The sequence below is a fragment of the Ochotona princeps genome, chromosome 7, assembly GCF_030435755.1.
Source record: "Ochotona princeps isolate mOchPri1 chromosome 7, mOchPri1.hap1, whole genome shotgun sequence".
In the NCBI taxonomy this organism is placed as follows: domain Eukaryota; kingdom Metazoa; phylum Chordata; class Mammalia; order Lagomorpha; family Ochotonidae; genus Ochotona; species Ochotona princeps.
In genome coordinates, this window is record NC_080838.1 from 8,499,957 (window position 1) to 8,527,156 (window position 27,200).

The 27,200-nt window shown below is 43.7% G+C and overlaps 1 protein-coding gene across 3 annotated transcripts in view; it reads left to right on the plus strand.

Moving 5' to 3' along the window:
* The window catches only part of LRBA (LPS responsive beige-like anchor protein), a 609,418-nt gene that overhangs the window by 568,205 nt on the left and 14,013 nt on the right, over positions 1-27,200 (plus strand). For all 3 annotated transcript variants that reach the window (XM_058666763.1, XM_058666762.1, XM_058666764.1), the window contains exons 52-54: positions 5,032-5,187; positions 10,691-10,858; positions 25,449-25,550. In XM_058666763.1, coding sequence (XP_058522746.1) covers positions 5,032-5,187; positions 10,691-10,858; positions 25,449-25,550 — 426 coding nt within the window. The remainder of the gene's footprint in view (positions 1-5,031; positions 5,188-10,690; positions 10,859-25,448; positions 25,551-27,200) is intronic.

Here is a 27,200-nt window from a genome sequence, read left to right on the forward strand (position 1 = left end):
ACGTTATGATGAATTGGTGTGCTGGTAATGTGATGGAGCTCCTTTGCGAGGGGAATTTTCATAATAACAGTGGGGTTCTTAGCAGCACTGTGTTGTGAAAAATAAAACTGTAGTGCCAGGGTTTCATCGTTAAGGGAGATCAATCCTTTCTTCCTGGACCCTCTGTTCGGTCAGAGGGGATTAATGTGCCATTGCAGAGCAGTTTCCAAGTTGAAATATATTGCCCAGCCAATGGTGGTGTTAAGATATTTGTATTCATTTTTCTAGGGCCCTAAAGCCCAATAAATTGCCATTGGAGGTTAGATTTGGTGAGGGGAAAACAGGGAGGAGACCAGGAATAGCCTCGGAATGGAACTAGTGTCTAGAGAAGTAGAGTTAAACTGCTTACCTGCCAACATGGTTTTCAAGCAGGTTACTTGAAAGGCTTAAATTCAGCCTTTCTCACTGTTACGTGTGATCATTTCCGTCGCAGCATCCCTTAGAGCATTGAGCCTTGATATGGAAGATCCTGTTCAGTAACTTTTAGAATAAGAAAACTTAATTGCGCAGCTATGGAGATAAGATACCAGCATGGGTGGTTGGCTTACAAGTTTGTCAAATTGCCCTGGTATCAACAAAATCTATTTATTTATTTGCAAGTCAGAGTTGCAGATAGATGGAGAGAGAAGAGAGAGAGCTTTCCTGTCTTGGTTCATTCCCCAGACTGGTTTCCCTGAAGCCAGGAGCTGCTTTCCGACCTCCCATGTGGAGGCAGGGGTCCAGACAAGCTGGCCATCTTCTGATACTTAATTCTTAAGTCACAAACAGGAAATAGGACATGAACCAGTGCTCATATGGAATGCCAGTGTTGCAGGAGGTGGCTTTGCTCACCATACCACAACACTGGCCTAAATGAACAGATCTGTTTAAAATACAGTATATTCCCTGTGTGTGTGATACCTTTCTGTCTTAAGACTTTTGTCTCATTCAGAAGGCAAGTGACCACCATTTGCAAATAGGCTGTCAGGATGAACAAAGCTAACCTTACGCTCAAAACCAATTCAACTCTGTCTCTCCCTCCTTCTCTGTAACTCTGACTTTCCTTTACATAAATAAATATATATATATATTTTAAATTCTCTTCATGTGTTCCCTAAACCTGACCAAAATCTAGTAACTATCAGCATTAGAAGGATCAATGCTAATCTGTTCTTAAATCTATTTGGCTTTGAGTTAGGAGAGATTTGCCACATAGGAGGAAAAAAAATCAAATGCTCACTTGGTTTTAAAAGTCAGGAAAACAACAAAGCCCATCTTCTATATCATGGAAAGCATTACTTCTGGAATTATAGGTTCATTATTTGCTTTAAAATTTGACAATAAATATTCTGTAAAGTCAAATAAAATCAGCAATTGTAACCCCCTTGGATCAAACAGGGGTCAGCTTTTTCAGCATGTGGCCAAATAGTTAATAATTTAGGCTATGTTGGCTAAAAGCCTCAAACAAAACTACTAAATTCAGCCATTATAGCACAGAAACTACTACAGACAATATATAAACAAATAGACACAGCTGTGTTCCAATAAAACTTTATGTATAAAGCCAGACATGAGACAGGCTTGGCCTGCAGGGTACACTTAGCTATCTCTGCCATGACTCTGCTTATCATTTAATCCTAAAATGATTATTTACAACCATGGACCTTTCCATACACCTCAAGGTTGATATCTAAACACTTTCATCATGATTTTTAAATAGCTGCAAACGCTTTGATTCCTAGCGCAATATAAAAAAATTTCATTGTGTTAAATGGAATCTAAATATCAAGAGTGTACTGATATTCAACAGTTTTTTTTTTAATGGATTAACAGGTCCTTAAAAGTTAGAAATTTCATCCTATTCCTTTGTAAGTTATTTGTCTACTTCTTTCCCAAAAATTTACTTATTTTTATTGGAAAGACAGATATGTAGAGAAAAGGAGAGATGGAAAAAGATCTTCCATCTACTGGTTCGCTTCCCAAATGGCTGCAGTGGCCAGAAGTGATCTGAAGCCAGGAGCTTCTTCTGGGTCTCCCACATGGTTGCACGGTCCCAAGGCTTTGGGCATCCTCTACTGCTTTCCCGGGCCTTTTCTTTGCTTTTAAGCACTAGCATCCCACTTAGGCATGGATTTGTGTTCCAGCTGCTCCACTTCCCTTCTGGCTCCCTGCTTGTGGCTTAGAAAAGTAGTGGAGGATGGCCCAAATCCTTGGGACCCTGCACTCAATGTGGGAAACCGGAAGAAGCACCTGGCTCCTGGCTCCGTCATCTCCGGCTGTTGCGGCCACATGGGGAGTGAACCGGTGGACAGATCTTTCTCTCTCTCTTTCTATCTGTAAATCTGCCTTTCCAATAAAAATAAATCTCAAACAAAAAAAAGTCAGAAAGGGAAGGTTTTGTTTTAGGACTATTATTCAAATATCATTCAAATATTTAGCACTGTCATTCAGAACTGTGAGTCATGTAGTAAAATCCATGTAATATTCTTTCATTAAAATATTTTTATAGCCTATTAGATTTTCTTTCACTTTTATAATCTGTTGTTGAGGCTTGTGTTAAATAATGTATCAACTGATAGAGTGATTCACTTCTCATTCTATTTTCTTGGAAAGCGTGGATTAGTACCCATCTGACTGGAGAGGGGTATGATTCCCAAGCATTCAGTTTTCAATATCACATCAGTGTTTTGAACTGGCCCCTTATTTGGATCTCAAGAGTCTGTTTTCTCCTCTCTCTCAATCTCTCTCTCTCTCTCTCTCTCTCTCTCTCTCTCTCTCTCTCTCTCTCTCTCTTTAACGCCATGGGCAATGTGCCATGCTAAGTAAGATTTTGCATGAGGGAGGTAAGAATAAGAAATTCACCTGAGCGTTCTCAAGCAAATCAGTTTCAGGAAAGAGAATATGTGAACATTGAGAAACTAGAAATTGATGCCCTCAAAGCCATCTGTGCCTGTGTATCCCTTGGGAAGTCTCACACCCCTCGGGATGCGAAGACTGCCCCAGTTTGAAGACTGCTTATCTAGATGAGTATGCCTAATTTCCATTGAATAAAAATTACTCTGGGTGCTGAATTGCAAGAGATTGACTAGAATCAATAATGAGGAAAATAGAAAGGCTGGGTGAGATAGGACTTTGCACTATTAAATTACAAGTAAAAAAGTAAAAAAAGAAAAAGAGATTACAAGTAAGCACTAGAAAATTATTCATTTGCATACTGCGTACTCACAGGGCATCAGCCTTTACTCATGGGAACTCTGCGGTCACTCCCCAAAACATGACCAATGAAAGTTTCTATCGTAAGAGCAGAAGTCACATAAACACTGACAGAAATAAGCCCTTTTGAAATCCTTGCATAGCATGAAGCATACCAATCACCAGTGTGGAGAGCACCCCGTTGCCTCTGGTAATTGCTAGGTCTCTTAGAGTTCAAAATAAATTTGTGTCACACAACTCCATTGTAGGGAGAGGCCGGCTGCTCTGCCACACTGTGACGTGTGTACTTTGAACTTGGCTTTTGCAGCCTTTTCCTTAGCTTCCATACTAACTTAATTGCTACATACAATGAAAATAGTATAGACATTTTTCTGTTTCTGATTTTTGAGCAACAAACTATTTGTAAGTTTGTTCCCCACCCCAAAATTAAAGATTATGGTAAAAGAGCTTAATAAAGAAATGCAGAAATTGCTTTTCTTTGTTCTGATTTCAACAAATATCTTTTGGCAGCATTATTTTTTACTGGAAAGGTATTGATACAATAACCCTATGATCCCTGGAACAGAACTTTCTATTGTGCTACATCCAAAGTTAAAAAAAAAAAATAAGACACCCCAGTGAAAAACCCTCTTTTGAAAGTGGCACAAATGATGGTGTACTTCTGGGACTTTCTGGCTGTCTGCCCCTGTGTTTGGTGTCACTCCTTGTCTGACCTTGTGCCTTGGAGAAGTCCCATGTCAGGGGCCAGGTAGCAGTTTGGAAACACGCTGCCAGACTGTCTTGTTTTATGGCTTAAAGAAGGGGTAAGAAAGTGGCAACCTCTGTGCTTTGATTTTCTCAATTACAAGAATCTTTAATAACCAGTCATTCTATCCTTTCCTTACACGCAAAGTACAGCTATAAACAGGGGAAATGGGGGAGTTCCCTTCTAGTCAAATTAAAGACCCTTTAAAGCCAAAGTAGCACAAGATGCTACAATATTTCACATATATGACATTTAAATCCTAATATCTTTTCCTTGTGACAAAATGTTCAAGGTAATAGATTGTCACCATGTGAATCCATTCTCATGACAATAGATGTAATGAGATTGTCAGAGCCACAAACCTCCATGTGATGCAGTCTGGAGATGATAATCTAGTTTGGTCCTGCCCAAGAGCTAGGAAGCAGGTTCTGTGAATTGTATATTGTTGTAAAGTTGTGCCATGGTGTTGTTTTTCCCTCTAAGCAAAGATGTTCTAGTGAGAGATGAAAGTTGAACTACTCACGTTCTTTCAGCAATCAGTTTTGTCTTCTTCTTTGGTTTTCAACTATTGTTGTTCTTAAAAAGATCACAAATTATTTTTAAAGATTTATTTGTTCATTTATTTATTATTGTAAAGTCAGATAAACAGAAGAGACAGGAAGATCTCCCATCTGATGATTCATTCCCTAAGTGGCCACAACGGCCGGAGCTGAGCCAATCCAAAGCCAGGAACCCAAAGTCTTCTGGGTTTCCCACGCCAGGTGCAGGGTTCCAAGGCTTTGGGCCGTCCTCAACTGCTTTCCCAGGCCACAAGCAGGGAGCTGGATGGGAAGCAGGGCTGCCGGGATTAGAACCTGCAGCCATATGGGATCCCGGCCCATGCTAGGCGAGGACTTTAGCTGCTAGGCCACCATACTGGGCCCAAAGATCAAAAATTCTTACCTCACCACACATCTCCTTCCCCGATTTCCCCACTCCCAAATCCTGGTCTGACAGTCAGCTGGAGTTCCTTGTCCATGCATGTTTAACAGTTGGCTCTTCCTCTGATTTTGCAGCCAACAATACAGGAATGCACAGGAGGCAAATCACCGACCTTCTGGACCAAAGCATTCAGGTCCACTCCCAGTGCTTTGTCGTCACCGCGGACAACCGCTGCATCCTCGTCGGGGGCTTCTGGGATAAGAGCTTCCGAGTCTATTCTACCGACACAGGTACTTTCGATTGTCTTCACGTGGAGCTGCAGTGGACTACTAAGCAACTTATGCTGCTTTCTCATGTCCTTCCTTCCAAAAATTGCTGACTTGTAAAGAGTCTAATGGTACTTGTAAGGAGTAATCCACACTAAGTCCAATGTTGTTAGCTTTAGCATGTTGTTAAAGAGAGAATTTCTTATAGTGGGTTTGTCTCCCAAGTTTGTGTTTACAGAAGAATTAATTAATTTTGAAGGTGAATTCTGGCACGCAGGTACTGTGCACATGTGGATGTGCAGGACCTTACGGCAGGGGCACGTCCAGGTCGTTGTGTTTGGTTTGGTTTGGTTTTATTTTCGTGATTTTCTTTTCCTTACTGGAAGGACTCATTAGAACTAATTGACTCCCACCCTGGACAAAGACATGTCCCCTGAATCAAAGATGGGCGTGTATCTATCAAGTGTTGTAAGAATGGAAAGTTCACTTTGAGATTTCTGGTTAACTAAATCCTCTGTAATAAATAATCTTTTGGTCTTGTTAATAGCCCCCCAGCTCCTGCCTTTGTAAGTATAGTATATTGACCAAGTAATTGTTGATTTTTCAGGAAGTTTGTCCTAAGTGTATTTTTATGATGGTGTTATAATAGGAGCAAGTAGGGAAAAGGAGTTGAGTATTAGTTGTTTGTAGAATAAACTCTAGAAAGTGTTTTTAGTCGTTACTCTCCTTACGTTTTGTGTTATAGAATTCATGAACTTGTATTTTGCATTTTGATTCTGTAGCTCCAGAAGAGTAAATGTGGTTGTTCAGGCTCATTCATTGGGCTGTTGTTGTATACGTCTCTGAGGCAGACTACTGGTGGAGCTCAACTTCCCTAACCGTTTCTTAAAAATGCAATAAGAATTGATCATTTTCCCTAAAATAAACTGATTATTGTAGTAAATTGCCTTTAATGTGAAAATCCAATTCAAATTTTAGCCCCTTACCATTATGGTAATGATCCCCTTAACCATATTAGACCCCATGTTCCGTTTTCTTTGTGAACAGATTTCAGGTTAAATCTGTTCTATCCGCTCACATGGTTTTCTTCATTGTTCTTTAAGGTTACATACTGCTTTTCCTCACACATTTTAAAGAGGGATTTTTTAACCTCACATAATAACAGTCATTCTTCCTAGCTCACCGCTAGGTACCCACTCCCACTGTCGCGGTACACAGCAGCCCTCCGCCCCGCACCCCAGGGCTGCGCCCTGGAAGCCAAGGCCTTCCCGTACCCCAACCTTCCGGGCACCCCTGGGCCGCCACTCATCTCTCCGTTTCGCATTTTGCAGAACGTCATGTAAAGCAAAACCATACATTATGTTAACCTTGGGTTTTGACTGTTAAGTATTTTTGAGTTTTTAGGGACATTCTAGACCATTTCTAAAAGGCATTGAATATTAATATTGTTAAAGTTAAGCGAACTTCCCTTTCATCCACCACTAGCAATTGCAATATTCCCCATATTCACACAGCTTTTTGGGCTTTGCAAAAGCGCTTCACATCGGTGACGTGGTTCTGGCCTCCATCCTGTCAGGTCAGCAGGCATCCTCATTCCCATTTTTCAGATGATGAAAGCGAGACTTGCAGAGGTTCTGTGACCTGCTGACACTCATATTGCAGTAACCATGACAGATGGGGTCTTGGATCTCGCTGCCCCGACTTACACGTAGCATTCTCCGAGTTTACCATGCTGCCTCATGCAAGTGTTGGCACGAGGTGTTGGTTACTTTGGAACATGCGGTCATGTTTAATGCTAAATCGCTGCTGCTTAACAAACTCTGTCATTCCTTCCCTCTGCTCAGCTATCTTCTCTGCCCCGTTTAAAACAAAAGTATATATATATATATATATATATATATATATATATATTTATCTGTGTGTCTCTGTATGTAAAATACTTTCATAAAAAAGAGCCTTATTTTAAACTTCATTTCACTCATACTGACTTAGCTTTGTGGCATAAACATATTTAACAGAAAAATTGTGAAAAAAAGAAATTTTAGATGATGGTCCTAAACTCTCTGTTAAGATACTGTGTGCAAACTCTGATGCAAATTTTATTGAACCTGTTTTCAGTTACAGTAAATGTGTGTTTGTGGTTTAATAACAACAGGAATATGATTTTTTCCCCCTAAGTTTGGTAGAGAGGCAAATAGGAAAACTGTATGATCAGTAATGCATAATGGCAAAGCTATCACAAGTGTTGAATTCAGTTAGACTTTAGCATGCAAGCCCCCCAAAAACATCCTTCTCTTATTAGGGGGGGTGCGGGAGGGAGGAGAAACATGGATTGTAACAGGAAATTCTTGAAACATAAATCATGTTTTCGGGGCACACAGAGCAGTAGAAGCAACAAAAGCTCTCCTCCGGCAGTCGGATTATTTTCAGACCACGTTTTAGATTCAAGTGCTGCAGAGGCCTGAGCTCGGATTTTTTTTATTTGTAGCACAGCTGTCAAATAAAACATTAACTGGGAAATGTGTTCTGTTGAAGAAGGGCTATTCTAGTGTTGGTGGTAACATTTGATATTAGTGTGTGGAGAGGTAGACCGGTATGAAAGGAGGCGAAAAATAAAGGTTGAGGAACACTTATGAGATTATCAGAAAATCATTTACCAGAAAGAGCAGCAGGTATTTCTAGGGTGTGATTGATTTCGGAGGAGGGAACCTCGGCCTCGTAGCAATAACAAATATTGCCGAGGAAGTCTGACAGAGCAGGAGAAAGTGAACAGTCGAGAAAATAATGTTTGCCAGAGTTGTGGCCAAAGATTAAATTGTGGAGAATGAAGTTCATTTAAATGTTTAAATGAAACATGTAAGAAACATGGTAAAAACATGGTAAAAATTAAAAGTTCCTGTTAAAATATGAAAGCCTCCTCTTTCCATATGGCTATTTTAAATGCCACTCTCGCCCCTAGACCTGTTTCTGATCTCAGCTTACACTGGTTCTAACCCACCCCCCCATCCCCCTGGCCCACTGGTCCTACAGAACTTATCAGGATTCCCAATTGTAAATGTTTGTGTTGGTTTCATGTCTGTCTGGCACCCCAGACAGTCAGCCCTCTGAGGATGGGAAGTGGGTCTTTTGGTTCACGGCTGTGTACACACGTGTAAGAAGACTTAACGCTTGGCGCTTAGTGAATGTTCAGTAAACATTTTGCTGATGAAAATAATTGTGATTACCTTGGGAGCAAAAATTAAAATGCCAGGAAACTTCGGCTTCCCAAGAAGCCACAGTGGCCGGGCATGCGTTTTCCTTCTGCTCGACAGTGGAGATCGCAAACAGTAACTTCCCTGGTGAGAGTCGGCACAGAGGCTGCAGTGGCCGCCCCCACCTCCAGACCTGCCTGTGTAGCTGATTCCTTCCACCTTGTCCTCTCCAGCCTTGGAAAGTGAATTCCCAAGGGAGTTCTTGTGCTTGGTCAGCCTCTGCTGTGTGCGCAAGGCCTGCGGTTATCCTAGGCTCAGTCTTCAAAAAGTTTGTGGAAAACGCATAATCATGAAAAACAGTGCACGCGTTTCAAGGATTTTTGCACCAAAATAAATAGCTTTCAGTTCCATCCTGCATGAGCTTGCTGAAGTACCTTCGTATGTAAGATCTGTCCTGTGATCTGAAGCCACTCATTTGATCACTGAGCCTGTCCACTTAGTTCTTCACATAGATTGGAAATGAAAACTATTAAAGCCTTCATATTTAGTTTTCTATTTAATTTGTTTAAAAAAATCTTGACTGCTTCTTACTATAACTTTTATTTATATAAGCCAAATGAAAGGCTTGGCTGTCAGTTTAAAAGGCTGCAGAAATTCAGAAGGAACGCTTTGGATTTTAATGAAGTCACCTGCTCTCACGGAAGCTTCCGGTCCTTACAATCCGCCCCTACCCCTGTAGTGGGGAAAAATAGACTTCATTAATTTCTTGATTTGAACCTGAGCAGGTTATGTGCAAAAATTTCCGCTCACGAATGAAAACATGTATGTATCTGACTTTCCATCCGGTTTTTGAAAGTATGGGCAGGCAGCATGGCACGAGTTAAACAGCACACAGCCTGCCCGCCTCCCTTAGCATTGTGCCCAGGGTCTAGTTTCACCGCTGCTTCTGGCCTCCCTCCTGCTAATGTGCTTGGGAGGCCACCAATGGTAGCCTAGGGCCGTGGGCTCCTGACAGAGGCCCAGGTGGAGTTCCTGCCTTCCGGCTTCTGTCTGGCCCTGCCCTGGCTGTTGCGGGGAATGTGAGGTTTGAGGAGTGACTTTGTCACCCCTCTGTGTGAGTGAGTGTGTGTGTGTGTCTATTTGTATATACATGGGTACATTATGTGTGTGTATCCACACCAAATACTCACATGCATGTAATACATAGGGGTGCATTTCTATTTTGTGTGTCTAAGTGCACACATAATGCATGTGCGTGTATATACATATATGTATGTATATAAGTAAATACACTTGGAAACCAGTACTTAGCTGAGACCTTAATTCTGAATAGTTTATTGTTTATGCCAAGCTAAATATGTAAGCTTTTTAGGCATATTTTATGTTATATGCATATAAGCTTAGGAGTCTTTTTTTTCTCTTGAAGATTTGAGTTTTATTTTTATGACTCCACTGAAACACCCAGCAAGAGAGAGAGAGGAAAAAAAAAGCCATGCTGTATATGAAGATAAGCCCTTTGGGGGATGTCAGCTAAGGCCTGGGGCGGAATGGAGAGGCTACTGCGACTCAGTTCTCAGGGCCAGTTGGTGGGAATTGTGCCTACCGGCTCTAATTAAACAAACCGTGTTTTCTGGTACCTTTTTGCCAACAACTTCTCTTGTGTTAGAAGCCTCAGACATTCAGTGGGTTCACCGGGTTCCTCTTCACCGTCTTCTGCCATTACCTTGATTTCTTCATTGTCCCCAAAGGGATTTTCATCATCCCACCAATGAAAACAAAGCAAGAATATAGCCCTGTCAACTTGCACTCACAGCCCTCATCTCAAACAGCAGAAGCCCCTTGCAGTCACGTGTGCTGTCCTTGGTTTAAAAAAAAAGAACATGTGGAGTCCTCCCTCATTTAGTGGCAGATCTGTATTCACACAGTCCAGATTATGGAAGACTTTCACAGGGAGGTAACCATGTTTGATTGTGAAAGCAAAGTCTGAAAACGGTTTTGAATAAGGACTCTCTTGCACTTGCTTGCATCTGCAAATATGTTTCATTTTCAATGCATCCGCATGGCATCTTCATCCTCCAATATTTTTCATTAAAATAGTCTTCCCGTATGTCCATCAGAAGTGTTACCACTGTTGATTTTTGCTGTTGTTTGTGTGTGTTGGCAAACAAACCTTTTAGAGTGCACCAGTTCAAACTGTTATGAAAGTCTGAATTGCTAGCGTCTGAATGACGCTGGTGACGTTGTCTTGTAAGTTACCAGCTCGCTGCAGGTGTGTGTGTGTGTGTGTGTGTGTGTGTTGTTAATAGTAACTTTTAAAACATCGCTTTGTATTTCAGGCAAATTGATCCAGGTGGTGTTTGGCCATTGGGATGTGGTCACCTGCCTCGCCCGTTCTGAGTCCTACATCGGGGGAAACTGCTATGTGCTCTCAGGGTCACGTGACGCCACCCTTCTGCTGTGGTATTGGAATGGAAAAAGCGCTGGGATTGGAGATAACCCAGGCAGTAAGTACGACGTATTTTTCAAGTCAACTTTCACAGCATAACATTTCCAGTGAAGTTGCCTCTTCGTAATGGTGAGAGTCAAACTGAATTAGAAATGCTTTCTCAGGTGTGATTTCAGAATGGTGGAGCTGGCCTCATTATTCACATTGTTGCGGCCACCGGTAATTCAGGTCGCACTTTTTGTGCTGTAGGTTTTTATGATCTAAAAGCGCTAGTTCTTCAGTGGAAATGACCATCAGTGGAAATGACTGTCACCAAAGGAAATAGAGGTGTTTTATTCAGGAACAGTAAGATATAAAAAAGTAGTCATGAATTATTTTCTGTGTCAAATTCATATTTTCAGAGTGCAAAGTAAAAATTCTAATTTTATAGAAACAAACTGGTTTTTATGAAAATTATGCTTCATTTTCATATTAAAAGATAAAATAGGTTATAAAGGCCAATATGGAATACTCAGAATGTCTCTTGTTTTTTCAGATGGGAAATGAAAATGTTCACCAACAGCCTTAAACATCTTTATGAAACTATGTTGGAGGCAGTAAAACAAAACAAAAAAATGTGTAACCATTTAAAATTTTCATTCACAGAAGGCAAAAGAGGAAGCAGCTACCATTAAAAGCAATCACACACAGCTGCAGAAAAGAAATGGCTTTAGAAAAACACATTAAGAAGTAGGAAAAAAACAATTAAAGGGACCACCTGAAAAATGAGAATTTAATTAAAATGATTATGACAATCCTGAGGAGTTTCTGCAAAAACAGCTTTGGATTCTTCCTGCGTAAGGCGCAGCATTGGAGCTGCTCTTAAATGCTGACAGTGTCTTAGTGTAGTAAGTCCCAGTGGGTCTGGTCCAGAAAAGATGACGCTGGACTTGGTTACTTTACCAGAACACCGTGGTTCTTACTTGGGCTGCCTCAACCCTGAAGAAGAGCCAGAACACATTTCAGCTCAGGATATTTTTGACTTCCTCAGAGCTGTGCCTGAATGTGCAATATTGGTATGAAAGTAAAAGCATTTATTTAAAAAAAAAAATCAGTCAGTGCAGTGCTTTGGAAAGTAAACTAGCACTTCTTCTCCTGCTTGGCGATGATGAGTAGATGGAGGTCAAAGAACCTCTAAGACACACGTGTGGCGTTAACCCAACAGACCTGGCTGCGTGCGTCCACAGAGAGTGGGAAGCAGGATGTTGGGGCTGGGGTGCAGGGTTAGCGTGGTCTTTGTGATCAGACCAGATCCGTGCACGGAGGGACTTCCTCCATGTGCAGTTCACGTATTTAACCAGACACCTCGATTCTGTAAATCCGGAGAAGGAAAGTTTCAGACCTAGGCATTTCAGAGCTTTTGTTTTTCTGGTTGCTTTGAAACGACCTCCAGCTCTTTGCCCCTGGATTCTGACATTCTGGGTCTTTCTTTCTGGCCTCAGGATGAGTGACTACTTTCAATTTCTTTTTTTTTTTTCCTGTTTCTATGAACCCGATTAGGAGAGTCTCTAGATTATCGGAGAGAAACCGAGATCTGAATAGCTAATGAACCTACTGTTACCCCAAACCAGTAGGAAGAATTTTTTCTTATGTAAAAATAAAGAAAGGTGCACTTAGAGAAGTATGGACACACACATACTTTTTCTGTTTCGTGCTTCGGCTCACTCATGTTCTGTGTGTTACACCGCCATCATTGCCAGTGCGGACTGCGTGACGTAGCCACCGGCCTATTCACTATGCTTCTACGCATAATAACTAGTGCATTTCAGAAATCTGAGTATATTTTAAAGTTAGAGATTTTTAGCTTTTCCAGAAGAAAGCATTTTACGTGTATATAATGACCCATGTGTGTATTTGTTTTTATGTGTTTAAGCACCTAATAAATCGCCCTGGAGGTGGTTTCTACATTCATATCCTTTAATAAAACAAATCAAGTAGGATTGACCAAATCCCAGGGTTTGTAGTGAAAGCAAAACCCGCGTGGTGGGCCTCGCTGTGGGCCTCGAGTCTGGTCTGCAGAGGGGGAGCACTGAGAGACTTCAGGTGTTGGCAGAGCAGATAATCACACCACAGACAGCATGCTGTTGGCCTTCGAGCATGTGTGATCATGCTGGATTTTCCATGATCACATCATCACCCGTACCCTCTTACTGTCTGTAGTATGGCAGACAGTAACTCCGTAGAATGCTGATAAGATAGACCAAAACAAAACAAAACAAAAAAAAACCCCCACAAACCTCCCAGTATATTTCATATGATTTTTCAAAAACTGTAACATAGCTTGACGGCGTTGAATTACCTTTCTCAAAGCGAACCCCATCCTTTCTGGGCGTGCGTGTTGTTACCGTCTGACGTCCCAGCGTAACGTTGCTTCAGTTCTGAAGGATGCGTGTGGGAGAAGGACCGAGAAGCCCTTTTCCATAGCACGAGCCTTTGCACACATTAGAAGAACGCAAAAGCTCGTCGGAGCTTTTCAAAAGAAAACACAAAGACTTCCTCCCCCCCCCCTTTTTTTTTTTGCTGTGTGTAAACTGTTGTAAATATTCCCGCAGGCTGGTTTGGATTTTCTAAGTCCCTGGCTCTCAGAGGGCTCCAGCGTGCAGGAGGCAGCGGCTCAGAGCTCTCCAGGGGAGGGCTTTCAGGCCAGGCCTGTTCCTGCCTTGCGTCTCCTAGGTGTGCTGGGAGCCTCCCTGAAGAGGCGGCCAGGCTTGCGGACACGAGTGGCTGCGTTATCTGCGCATGCACACAGCGCCTCAGCTTTAAATGTTTTAGCCCAGACTTTGTTTCCTGAAAGCCAAATTGGCAAAATGAAAACAAAACAAAACAAAAAAAAAAACCCTAGGTTATTAAGTTTTCTGTATTTTGTAGGTCTCATTCAGGTTTTTTTTTTTTTTTTTTTTTTTTTTTTTTTTTAACGAAGCTATGGGAATTGGTAGAAATTTTCCCTGCCAGGCATATATGTCTACTTATGCCATTTTCTCTAGCGGCATAGGTAGAGTTGATAGCTGTGTTAACTGATTTCTGACACGACATCCAATATTAATTGATGGAGTAAAAATTAAGCTAATCCAAATCGGATGAAGTATAACTTGGGACTTTGTGAAAGGGGCAGGTGTTTTAAAACAACCTAGATTGCAGGGCCAAAGGCTTATGTTCCAACTCCATTGTCTCGTGGTGGCCGTCTCCTGTCAAATTGGCTTCCGTTGTGGAATAGAGCAGCATCCCGGGCCCTGGGTCCCTGGTCGTTTGAGGCTGACGCTCGTCCAGCACCGTGCCGTCCGGGCATGCTCGCTACCCTGCAGGTAACATTGTGTGCAACGCACGGTTCCAGAGCTTACAGGAAATGCTCCCCCGGGCAGCGAGTTGGTCCCACTGTGTACTTTAAACTTGACATGATCTTATTTAGATGAGATGAAAACATACAAATCAGTTTTTTATATTCATAAGTCATAAACTTGGCTTTAAAAAAAATACTTGTGTGCATACGGAATTTGAGCATTTTTTTAAGCCACTGATTAGCCTGAGACGCGAAGGGCCGCTGCTGCCTGGGTGTCGCGTGGTTTTGTATGTGTGGTGTTGCGGTAGTTTTCCGTGTTCACGGTCTGGTTTTGATTTGATTGAAAGGTGGCAGTTTTTTGCTCTGCAATCAGACATGCTAATCTATGTCAGCTTTCTCCTTTAGGGGAAGGGAGTCGGCTAAAAAAAAAAAAACCTTGAATAGTCCAAGGTTTTTTTTTTTTTCTTTCATAACAACAAGATTCTGTTCTTTAAGAATATTTCAGCACCGTTAATTAGAAAGAAGGTTTTATTAACCGTGAGGCCAGCACTAACCGACCGCAGGGCTGTTTGTTTTAAAGTACTGTATGCTGTAGCGGCTCTGTGTTTTCTCTGTCTAAAACTTCACTTTGTTATACTCTCATCAATCACTGGAGTCATTACCGTAAATCCTACTGTTGTTAATTTTACTAGTATCACCCTAATGAGACATTCCTGCTATAATTAAAAATGAATTCCAACTTTAAGGCATTCTAAATTTTTTTTTAATGAATTTAGAACGATCTCGCAGGATGACCATAAATAGCACTCATCTACTCATAGACCACTCATCAAGTCTCTTAAGAAAAGTGGTAGCATAATATGTCCAGGTGTGAATTATTTACTAGTTGCCTTGGTGCGCATATGCTAATGCGTATGTACATTTCTGCGCACATATTTAGGAATTATGTCTTCTTTTATCGTAAAGCCTAATATGGTTTGCTGAAGCCACTGATAAATCCATATTCTTTGTCTTGTCCAAGCGTAGGTAAATGCAGTGCACAGCGTCACTCGCTGTGCGCAGGTGTCCTAGAGCGCCATCTGCTGGATGCATCTGGGGACTTCCTGTTGGCAAAAATGAATCCGAGGCCTTGGGAAGACAGGTGGACTTTGGCTTTTACTTACCTGTGATCTGTTACGTATTGCTCACACATGTCGAGATGTGTACGTTTGTATTGGACCATATGAATCTTCAAAAAGAAATCATTTGCTTTTTTGCCCCCTGTCCTAACGGGTTTGAACTTTGCTACAATAAAGACATTTTAATTTTACTATCATTTTAAGGACATGTAATTTTGAGCACAATTTATGCCGAATAAAACGAAGCACAGGAGTTTGTCATGAGGGAAACTCATCACCCTTTTGATTGCAGCTCTTCAGTTAGCTGCAGTGAGAGGAACTCGTTCGGTTGATATTTTATCTTTTAAATTGGGATGTCGAAGTTGTGTCTGGTCAGGAGCTGCCCCTTCCGGCCCTACCACACCGAGACTACCCTGTATTTTTCCTGATCCCCTGAAGAATTCATCAAGTAGGGTTTTGAAACACCGGGTTGGCCATGTTCAAGTTCAGGTGACATGAAAAGTATGTCTATGAAATTCTCCAGAAGGCCCGGGATGTTTAGTGCGCCATGATGTAATGCAGGCCCTCAAGCTGCAGCAAAACATCTCTGTATTTACTGCTGGTACCTAATAGTAGATGTGGTAAAAGGAATTATATTCATATGGCCAATGAATACAACCTTAATGTGCACCATATGCAGAGTGCTGGGCTGATGTGCCAATATATCACATTTATTTACCTTGTTTGGTTGCGCAGAAAAACGACCGTGCCCTCCAGGCCGCAGGCGAGAGCCGTGTAAACATGAGAGCAGGTGATTCATGCCCTTGAATCGAAACCGAGTATCTTCACGTAGATGTTAGGGGTGCCCTCCCAAAGAAACCTGCCTAATACCTATGCTTAGTGACGAGGTTTAATTTCAAGTAGTTCATAAGATGAGGAAGTCCAAGTTCCCTCTGGACATGGGCTCTTCAAGAAAGCTGGACGTGTGTCTGTCTTTTCCGAGCGAGAGGTTGAACCTAGCCTGAACCAGGGCGCTCTCCGCCTCCCGCTTCTGTAAGTTCTAAAGCTGGATTGTTAGGTTTGCCACGTACGTGTGTGTGCGCGCGCAGGCATGCTCAGCATTATTGCAGGACTACTAAGGACACGTAACTAGGACCTCCTGGAACAACGTATTAGGAGGCCTTTTCTACCTTCCTGAAAGTTGGCTTCATTAGAGAAATTATGTGACAGCCCTGTGCGTATGCACCTCACTCTGTAATTTAGATTTTCCTGAGAATTTATGAATAAAGAGCCATTTTTATGTGAAACTGAATACTTAAATCCCTCTGATGATTTCTCTGGAAAGCAACAATTACCCCATTTTTTCCAGTCACCTCCATTTCTGTGCCCTAGGCCCTCTTCATGTGGTTTTACGGAGCAGGGGTGTTTTCTAGCAATTTATGTTCTTGGTCTTTTAACACAACACAGCCTGAGTGTAACACTGTATCTCATTTACCTACAAAGTTTTAAAACAATTTTTTTTCTTATATTCAAGACTATACGACCAGATTTGGGGTTCGAAGTGTTTGGGGGTATGAAAACAAATTCCTTAAAATTCAGCTTTGTGTGTCTTAAGGCTGAGCAACTGTTGAGCTTTTTGCTTTTGTCCTTGTAGCTTGTAACTCCCCACCACTGAGCGAACGCTTGATTTCCTTGGCTTGGATGGGATAGGTGTTTTTCAAGAAGTGAAGACTCCAGTTTTCAGAGTAGCTTGCTGGTATGACACAGGCGTCGTCAGAGTAGTGAGGAACCAAATCCAAAACTCTTCACGTTTTGAGCACTTAGGGTAGATACGTGATTTTTAATTTTGATAAGCGTTCATGAAAATCATATGTGTGATATGCCCATGTAATGCAATACTCTGTAAGCATTAACGAAGACATTGTAAGTCTGCCTTGTTGACATGGAACGATACGTCGTCTGTGTCGCTAAGTGTGAAAGGTCACCGGATAGTAAGTATGATGGCTTGTCAGTGTCTGTGTGCCGGAGAGTTTCTTTGTGGATTCATACATAGAAAAAAGTCTGCAGTGATAGCCAGGCGCAGGCTAGGAATGCTCATTTATGGTTAGTGTGATTTGGAAGAAATTCTTCACTTTCGTCTTTGTAATTTACTAACTCTGTTCACTAATGAGCCTGTATTAACTTTAATAATCAGAACCAATAAGTTGGAGGAAACCCTAATGTCATAATATACATTTGCCTCTCTGCTCTTGGCGGCTGGGCTGTTAGACGTTAGCAGTTATGTAGAATTCACACGGGTTATCAGGAAGGGTTTGGAAAGTCTTGAGACAAGCAGGAATGGGAGAAATGAAAGTGTAATTTCTCGAAATTAAGGTCTGTTTTCTTTTTGATAAGAAGAGAACCAGTTCTCCTCGGTATTTATGCAGTCAGGCTCAGAAGTTATTGTTCAACAGAAAGCAATGTTACTAACAGAGGGCGAGTCAGGAGGCAGCCTTCCCGTGCCCCACACACTGATGTGTGCCCCCTCGGCGCCCTCCTAGGCACTTCACCTACTCACTTATCAGTCCTTAGGATGAGCCTGGGGGGCGGGTGCTGTGTGGTCCTTGTCTTACAGAGGAAGCACTCAGAAATGGTCAGTAGGTCCCTGCTTTCTTCCCTGGGCCTTGACGCTCTAACCCACGGCGGCCAGGGGAGCGTGTTCAAGGGCGCTCGCGTGGCAGGTGCCACGTGTCTGGGTTCCAGTTCAGACCCTCAGAGCCCAGCTTCCTCTCTCCGCCACAAAGCTTAGGCTTCTTGTTTTTAAAACTAGGTTTAATGGGGCTCAGCCAGGGAGAAGTATTTGTAATCCTGCCATAAAAGCCTTCCCAATACGTGCAAAGGACAGAAAACTGATTTTGTTGTACCAGATTCTTTTGACAGCGTATGGATTATATATATTTTTCAAAATATGATTACACATTTAAGGGGTATACTTCAGATGAACAAACCCATTTTCTTAATGCAGTCATAAACAGTGATTCTAGTATCATAAATAATTATGTAAAACGGCAGAAAGAGAAATGTCATGAACTACAAACTTACGCTTGATTTTTAATCCAGTTACTTTGTTTTGCCTTCATTGCGCGGGTGCACAGGTCGCCATTTGGTATGCACACATCCCGTACTGGAGTGTGTGTGGTTGAAGTCCTGGCCACTCGCTTTTTTTTCTTTTCAAAAAGATGTATTTATTTTCACTTTGAAAGCCAGATATTTTAAAGAGAAGGAGAGACCAAGAGGGGTCTCCTTTTCATGCCCCGAATGGCTACAATGGCCAGAAGCTGAACCAATTGGAAGCCAGGAGCCAGGAACTTCCTATGGGTCTTCCATGTGGGCACTGGGGCCCAAGGTCTTGAGGTCATCCTCTTCTGCTTTCCCAACTCATAAGCAGGGAACTGGATTGGGAAGTAGAGCATCCAGGACATGAACCGGTGCCCAAATGGAATGTTGGTTCCTGCAAACAGAGTGTTAGTGTGCTATGCCACCACACTGGTAAGGCCGCTCCACTTTCTATCCAACTTCCCTGCTAAGTGGATAAGGCTGCCTGCACAGTGGGAGTCCCTGGCTCCTGGCTTCAGCTTGGCCCAGCCCTGCATTTTGTAGGTGTTTGGAGGTTTTGTGTGTGTGTGTGTGTGTGTGTGTGTGTGTGTGTATAGTAGCAAGGTCATTCTAATATTTATGGGAAGGGGCCAGCAAAATTCACTCTCTGATAGTTGTTACACCTCAAGTACTGCTGGGCATGTCATGTTGTCTGTGTGTTTTATCAACATTATTTCACCGAAGAGACTGTGACCAATGGGAGGGACAGGAGAGGATTGGTGGAGCTGGAATGAATTTTTTTAAAATGAAATTGTTTTCTCTTTACATAATTAAAATGTAGCAGTATTCACCTGAAATAGTTAGAAAGTCAATGGAAAAGGTTTAGCGCTTTACAGCTCACCTCATTTCCGTTTCAACAAAGCCATCTCCTTCCCTGTCTTACCATAATGGTGAGCCACACGGGACAGGCTGGCTTAGGCGTTCAGTTTGCACAGGAATGTTTTGTAGTGATGAGCTGTAATTAACGTAGAAGCACAGACATGTTGAAAGTAGCGCTATCCATCTTAAGGCGACGACTGGCACATACAATATTTAGATTTAGAAAGTTTTTACTAACTTGTCACTTTACGGCAAATTATGGAATTTTTTAAATTTACAGATTAAGATTAATATATAATTAAAAATTGTATTTTTCTAATCTTTTTTTTCAAAATGAATTCCCTACTGATTTTGTAAATGAGAGGTGGGTTTTAGTGTTTTGTTTTAGTCTTCTAAACGGCCAGATAATCCTAGATCTTAGATTTTACTAATGTGGAAGAGTATAATGGCTATCTGTAAGGATTTTATGAATTAATATTAAATATTGGTTTTGCAGACAGGATCTGTAGTAATAAATAGCTTGGTCTCCGGTCCACTACAGATTGTTGCCCATTTCTGAAGTGCAGCAACAGCAGTGGTATTGGTAAACAGGGATGACAGAGGCGCTGGGGATGACGGAGGCGCTGGGGATGACGGAGGCGCTGGGGATGACGGAGGCGCTGGGGAGTGACAGAGGCGCTGGGGAGTGACGGAGGCGCTGGGGATGACGGAGGCGCTGGGGATGACGGAGGCCCTGGGGATGATGGAGGCGCTGGGGAGTGAAGGATGCTAGTGTCAGAGCCAGCTCAGCTGAACTTAGCTGGGAAGAAATGATGTGCTGTTTACAAAACTGTGAATAGGAGAATATGGAATCCCACTTGGCTTCATAAGAGATGATATTTTAAAGATGGAGAATGAATTCAGGAGATTCATTCTGTGAATAATAACATTTTAATGATTGAGGAGAATTTTACAGCACATTTTGAAGTGATTTAATTTTTACAAGAATGAGAAGATGATGCGCCCCCCCCCCCATGCCAAGGACTTCGTGTTTTTTGTTTTTTTTTTTTTTTTTTTTAAAGTAACTATGAGTTCATCAGAAATACATGTGAGGTCTATGCTTGCCTGGGTTAGAACAGCCCGTGGCCTTACTGGAGCCAGACCTTGTGGGCTGTCTCTCCTGGAACACTTACGAGCAGGGTACTAAAGGAATTACTATTTCCTCTTCTCTTCTCTTCTCTTACGGATAATTTCTGAGTGGTTCAAAATCCATTGGATGAAGAAATGTGTCTATTTCATGTTAGGAGAGCAAAGAAACACGTTTCATAAAAACATTGATTGTGCCGCCCACTGGTATGAAGACATTTCACCTAGTATTTCAAACCCGGACCCATTCTCAGTGCCAACTAGATCGGAATGGACTGCGTGCTGCGTCGATTGCAAGTTACAGGTGCTCGGAGTCCTGTCCCGAGATCTCGGTGCAGATCCGTGCAGACCCGCGCCTCCACGGTGCAGACCCGCGCGACCCGGCGTCGTGGCACGGGCTGCACTGCCCCTAATCTCATTTGGCTTGGTCCTCTCCCGTGAAGGCCGTCGGCGGTGCTCTGTGAGGACCCCTTTCAGCCCCTGGGGGGATTTGCATCAGTAGTCCTAAACCTGCGCTGGGGCACAAAGACGCCCCCTCCTTTGATGTAACTGCGCAGGCTTTTCAAAGCAGCCCCGAGCAGCCTGTCCTCTTCTACTTCTTTTTTCTTTCCTCCTTCAAGAAGAGTTTGAAGTGTAGCCCCTTAAACCAGCAGCGAGATGAGAGCTTTCTCTCAGCACTATTGAAAGCCTCGGCCATTTTTCAAGCAGGGAGACTTTAAAAGGTTCCTGAAGGGAGTCTGTGTGCTTTGTCACCGACCCTTGGGGAAGCTCCTGTGTCGCACAAAGCCAAGGTGAAGCCCTCGTGTATCCCTGACCACCGTCGCACCCTTTTCTTCAAAGGAGTAACCTGATAGTGGTGCAAAATATACTCTCCCTGCGCTTCGTTGGCTGGGAGACTGCAGCGAGGGAGCCCCAGAATCACCTTCCTGGGGCGGGGCTGGGTTCCCCCAGGCTAACAAGGAGGAGGGAAGGGCCTGGGGGGCATGCGGTGCAGCAGGAGGGTTTGTTGTCTCACTATCTGACCAGAAGCATACACGCTATAAATGGGGAAGGGTCCTGCTTCCCCGCCCCCAGGTGGCACCGAGCTCCGGGTGAGCCCCCTTGCTGTGTGACAGTGTGACCAAGGAGAAGTACAGCCAGGCCCTGCTCACCATGTGGAAGGTCTGTGCCCTGCGTCTGCCCAGCCTCTGCGCTGAGGGATCCCGTCCCCAGGGCTTCCCCAAATGTCCCCAGGGTTTCCCCAAATGTCCTCTGAACTTAGGCGGCCTCCACCTGTCTGCTGACATCCCTGCGTGGTGTGATTGCATTGGCCATGGTGGATGCAATTATGCAGAGCCCTGCGGCTTGCTGAATCAGGAGCAGGCACTTACACGGAACGTGCTCTGGGCAAGCAAAGGGAAGGGAGGCCTGGTCGGTGCAGATAATAACCAGAGCTCAGGTCCAGGCCTGGAGCATGCAGGGCAGCAGCTCTTCAAGGAGATGCTGTTTCCTCTTGCACTGTTCCATTTCCTGGAGCTCAGCGCTGGGACTGGAAATCCACCGAGGAGTGTGCAAGCAGTTACCTGAAAAGGAGCTAATGGCCCTCAACTCTCTACCCTGATGCTTTTCATTTGTTGTTTCTCTCCCGCTCCCCCCTTCCCCCCCCCCGCCTCTTTCTGTACTTCCTGAACTGTCTAACCCGCTTCCTGGATTAGGAAACAGTTTGCCAAACCTTGGGGTCTCTGCATGAAACACTTCCTTACGTAGATATCAAGTCCTCGGAAAAGACCCCCCACCCTTTTTTTTTTTTCCAGTTTTGAAATGACCCTGTTAGCTTGCAGGCATCTTTTCATTTTTGGAATGCAACAAATGGTAGAGTTTGGGTTCCTGGAAATTCGAGTTTCGTAAGAAGACTTACTTAGAAACACCTTCAAAGTTTGCGACACACAGGGAGTGGTTATACATGTGAGGATGCTTCAGTCATTTCTGGGAAAAATAGAATTAAGAGATAAGTGTCCTGTGGTGCAAAAAATCCACGCATCATTTTGTTTGTTTTAACAATAGACATCGCTAAGAACTGCTTGGAGCCTGGCCTGCTGGGGTTAATCAGGAGGCTTCCTAAAACTGTGCAGGCGGGCACAGCTCTCAGCTCTGACACCCAGGAAAGAAATGCATGTGACAGCCACCCTTTCTCTTCCTCCACCATGTTCCCAAGAAAATATTCTTAGGGCTAGAAAAGAACACGTGCCTTACGTCCTGTGCCCGGGCCTCCACTGCCCATCTGCCTGAAGCTGACATCGGCTTATGCGTCCGCAGCTTGCGTTCATCCCACGCCCTCGCGACACTGAGGAATTTGAAGGCAAATGTGGTTAAAAGTGAAATCAGCCCCTCCCCCCACTCCGTGAAACAGGAACTTATGAAAACAAAGCAAAATGTACTTCTTAGATCGTAATGATTTTAATTGTTGAGTTTTAAAAAGTTCCCTAAAGATAGCTATAATTAGACAGTAATTTCAAAAATAACATTGTGTGGTATTTCTGTGGAATGTAGGCTTTCTTGGGCAAGGGGGCAGCCCTGCTTCGGAGCTGGAGCAACTGCTTACTTTGAAAAATAGAACCTGTTTATATCCAAATTTTATGGCAAGAATTGTCCTTAACAGAAAGTTAAGTAATTCAGATTGGCTTACGTTATTTGCATCTTGTAGCATTTCCAAAATTTGTGGACTTTTAAAGCAAAAAAAAAAATGTTCTTGTGATAAATGTCAAGAAAACTTTCTAATTAACTTGGATTTGCTTCTCCGAATAAGTTTATAAAAGCTTCCCATCAAATTCAAGCCAATTGTTCCACTTAATCCCCCTTGCTGTTACGCCTTGAAGTATGCGGAATGGCTCCCTCTGCTGGCCTGCCAGCGTGGTGCAGGGTTCCAGGGAGGGCCCTGGATCCCAGGAGTCCCAGGGAGACACAGTTCCCCAACGCTGCGCGAAACTTCTCAGTGCTGGTGCAGCTGCAGTAACCACGGGCCCCTGGAGGAGTGGGGCAGACCTGCTGTCTTCAGAGTGGAGGCTGCTCGGCTTTATTTGATCCTGGATCCTCTGTGCAGTCACCAAACCCTGTTTCGGTGCACTGCCACCCGGAATAAAGAGCGTGTGCACACATTCTACATGGAATTTCAGAGAGCCCACCAACCCACGGGAGGAGCACAGCTTTGGAGGCTGAATCGATCTGTCCAATAGCAATATTGCCTTTCCAAGGACAGGAGGTTTCCAGTGGATTCCCGGACCTTCTCTGACCTTCCCAGGCCCAGCCACATGTCCAGAGGTAGGAGAGGCAGTTCCTCTTTGCCAAGGTGTTATGACCTGCTGGCGCCGGGGACCGCTCTGGGGGCACAGCTGGTCCTTTGAATTACACAGTGCTAATTACCAACCAACTTACAGAGTGAAGGAGAGACACAAAGATCTTCCATCCGCTGGTTCACTCTGCAAATGGTCACAATGGCTGGAGTTGAGTGTATCTACAGCCAGGAGCCAGGAGTCTCTTCCAGGTCCCCAATGTGGGTGTAGGTTCCAAGGCATTGGGTCATTGTTGGGTGATTTTTTAGGAGGGAGCTAGCTGGGACATGAACCGGCACATGTGTGGGATACTAGCACTTGGAGCAGAGGATTAGCTAGTTGAGCCAACACACTGGTCTCGAGTATTTTGTATCTTATCCTTGGACACCAGAGAGGTAGGGGACTAGTGCAGTCTTCGGTCCAGTTTATCCTGTGGCCTGGCACAAAGCAGGCTCATTGTTCTTTCTGTTAACCCTGCAGCACCTACATTCATGATATAGTTCCCTATCAGCTGGCCACGTTTCTTTTAGGTTCTCTAATGTAGTCTTTTACTTTTTAAAAAACATTTATTTATCTTCACTTGAAAGGCAGGGTTACAGGTGGGTGTGGCGGGTGGGGGAGAGACATAGAGAGAGATCTTCCATCCACTGTTCACTCTCAAATGGCCACAGTGACCAAAGCTGAGCCCATCTGATGTCGGGAGCCAGGAACTGCTTCTGCAGGTTCCCAAGGCCTTGGACCATCCTCCACTGCTTTCCCAGGTCACCAGCAGGGAGCTGATCGGAAGTGGAGCAGCTGGGACTGAAACCAGTGCCCATATGGGATGATGGCGTCGCAAGTGGGGGATTAGCTTGCATTGCCACCACGCCGACTCCCAGTCACTGTTTTCTTTTTAGTTTGCAACAGGCACGGGTGTCGACTCGAAATGCTGTGAAACATCCCCCAGGATCTCGCGAACTGCACCCCTTACTCTGGTCTTTTGCCCTAATAGCCACTAACTATCAGTAGATTTACATGAAAGGATTTAGTGTTTTCCTGGGTTCTTTAAGTGAATCATCGAAAAATAGACTCTGAAACTTACATATTGGTAAAATATGTCAATTTAGTAGAAAATAATAGGTATTCAGGAAAGGGCTTCGTTGAGATGCCCTGTGTCTCACCTGAATGGTTTCAGTAGCCCACTCCCCTCTCCGCACAGGCTGAAAGCGGAGATGACGCCTTTCTTTGAAATGCAGATGAGGCACAGTCCCCTCTTTTGGATCAGCTGGCCAGGCCCTCTTCCGCTTGGAAATCATTTGAGGCATTCTGGAATGCAGCTCTTGTCCTAGGCAAGCCTGGACTGTCAACCACTGTGGTTTGCTAATCATGTAGGGATGACTTGAACTGGAACAACGTGTAGAGTTCAGACTCAAAATACAAGTATGTAATTTGGACCTTGGCCTAAGTAAGATTTTTAAAAGTATCGTATTTATTTGAAAGAGGAGAAACACCCTCTGGTTCACTTCCCAGATCCCCAAAATCACCATGGCTGGGCTGGGTCAAAGGCAAGAGACGAAACCCCACTGGGACCCTGGTGCAGGTGGAAGGAACCAAGTGACCAGAGCCACCCCCTCCTGTCTCCTGGGGTGGTTTCCTGGACAGCTGGAGCGGAGGGCTGGGCCAGGACCCTGACAGTCTGCTGGGGGGGCCGCCGGAGGGCGTCTTCATCATTGTCTCAAATGCCTGCTCCCACAACAGGAGTCTTGTTCAATAGAGTTCTCAGGCGGTAAATGGAAAATTGAGGCATGATGGGCACTGGCGACAGCTCAGTGGTGTAAGATGTGTCCTCCGTTCTCTCTTTCCCTGCAGGTGAGACCACTGCCCCGCGGGCCATCCTGACAGGCCACGACTGTGAGATCACGTGTGCAGCCGTGTGCGCTGAGCTGGGCCTGGTGTTAAGCGGTTCTCAAGGTAAGCACACAGGACCTGCGTGACGTGGGTGCCTTTCTGAATGGCTTCTGGCAGCAGACCACTGCAGACAAACCCGATCCCCTTCCTCCAAAGATTCTGTCTGTCATGGCTGCCACGAGCCACGTGGGGCTCTCTGAAGTTGTTAAATAAAATTTAATGACGCTAGCCACACAGCTGGCCATGGGCAGCCATATAGTACAACCTTTCCATCACTGTGGAAAGTTCTGTTTAGAAATCACAGCCCGGTAGTTTGCTCCTTAGCATCAAGGAACATCTTTGTGTATTTGCTTATTCTTCTCCATTGTGACTAGGCTAAGTTCCATTTGGTGTCTAAATGGTTATTGTAACTTGGAGATCCAAGGACCAGATGGGGGCCAGAATACATTGAGAATGGAGTGGAAAGTCAATTGAGCTGGTTTGCCTGGAGGTTTCTGCTGGTTGCTTCATCCTGTACTCAGCCCAAGGGTATTAAAGGAACATTCCAGCACAAGCAACAAGTCAGCTTCTGATCGGAAACAGAGCTGTCTGCATTTCATGTCATAGGGCCCGGTGCCATAGCCTAGTGGCTAAAGTCCTTGTCTTGAACCAGGATCCCATATGGGCACTGGTTCTAATCCCAGCAGTCCTGCTTCCCATCCAGCTCCCTGCTTGGGCCCTGGGAAAGCATTAGAGGACGGCCCAATGCTTTGGGACCCTGCACCCGCGTGGGAGACCTGGAAGAAGCTCTGGGCTCCTGGCTTCGAATTGGCTGAGCTCTGGCCATTACAGCCACTTGCAGAGTGAATCAATGGACGGAAGATCTTCTTCTCTGCCTCTTTTCCTCTCTGTATAACTGGCTTTCCAATAAAAACAAGAAAAAATTGCCAAAAACCAGCTCTGACTGACTCGGGATTTTGCAAAGGATGCGTGGATCGGCAAGACGATTAGAAGAGATAAGACACGGACCACTAGGGCATAATGCTCATAATGGACAACTCAGAAAAGCTGCCTTCTTTATTTATACACAAATCATCACAAGCTTTTGTACAATATCCAATTGTTTCATTTTACTTCATTATAAAAGAATGATTATAAAATCAATCCTAAAAAAAAATTATTATTATTTTACTTCAGATAAAACGTTTGCAGCAAGCTGTTACTCATTCAAACCTGCAGTGACCTGGCTGAAGCCAGGAACTCCACGGTTGGCAACACATCCAGTTTCACAGTGACAAGTGGTTTACTGATACTCAAAATCAGTTTTTACTAAACATTAACTAATATTGCTTAAAATATCAAGAGTACAGAGTTAAAAGAAAAGATCATAAATGAAAGGAATTTATAAAAGCATATAACATAGATTCTTTATTAAATCTTATAATCGATCATACATTAATTACCGTCACCTTCACCTAGTGCTGATTCAATTGTTTTTTGTTCTTTTGTTAAAGGGCAGTGAAAGGGATCAAGGCAGCTCAGCCAATCTACAAAGAGAGGGCCTTTGCAAGAAACTTCCTTTTATCTTTATAAACCGTTTTCTTTCCCTAAATGAGTGCCAATATAAGGTTGAGATTTGAAGCCATTTGAGGGGGTTCACATTTGCTTCCCTTTAGAAGATGCCCCATATACTTTTGCTTTCTGTGGTGAGAAACCAAAATGTGTCATATCATG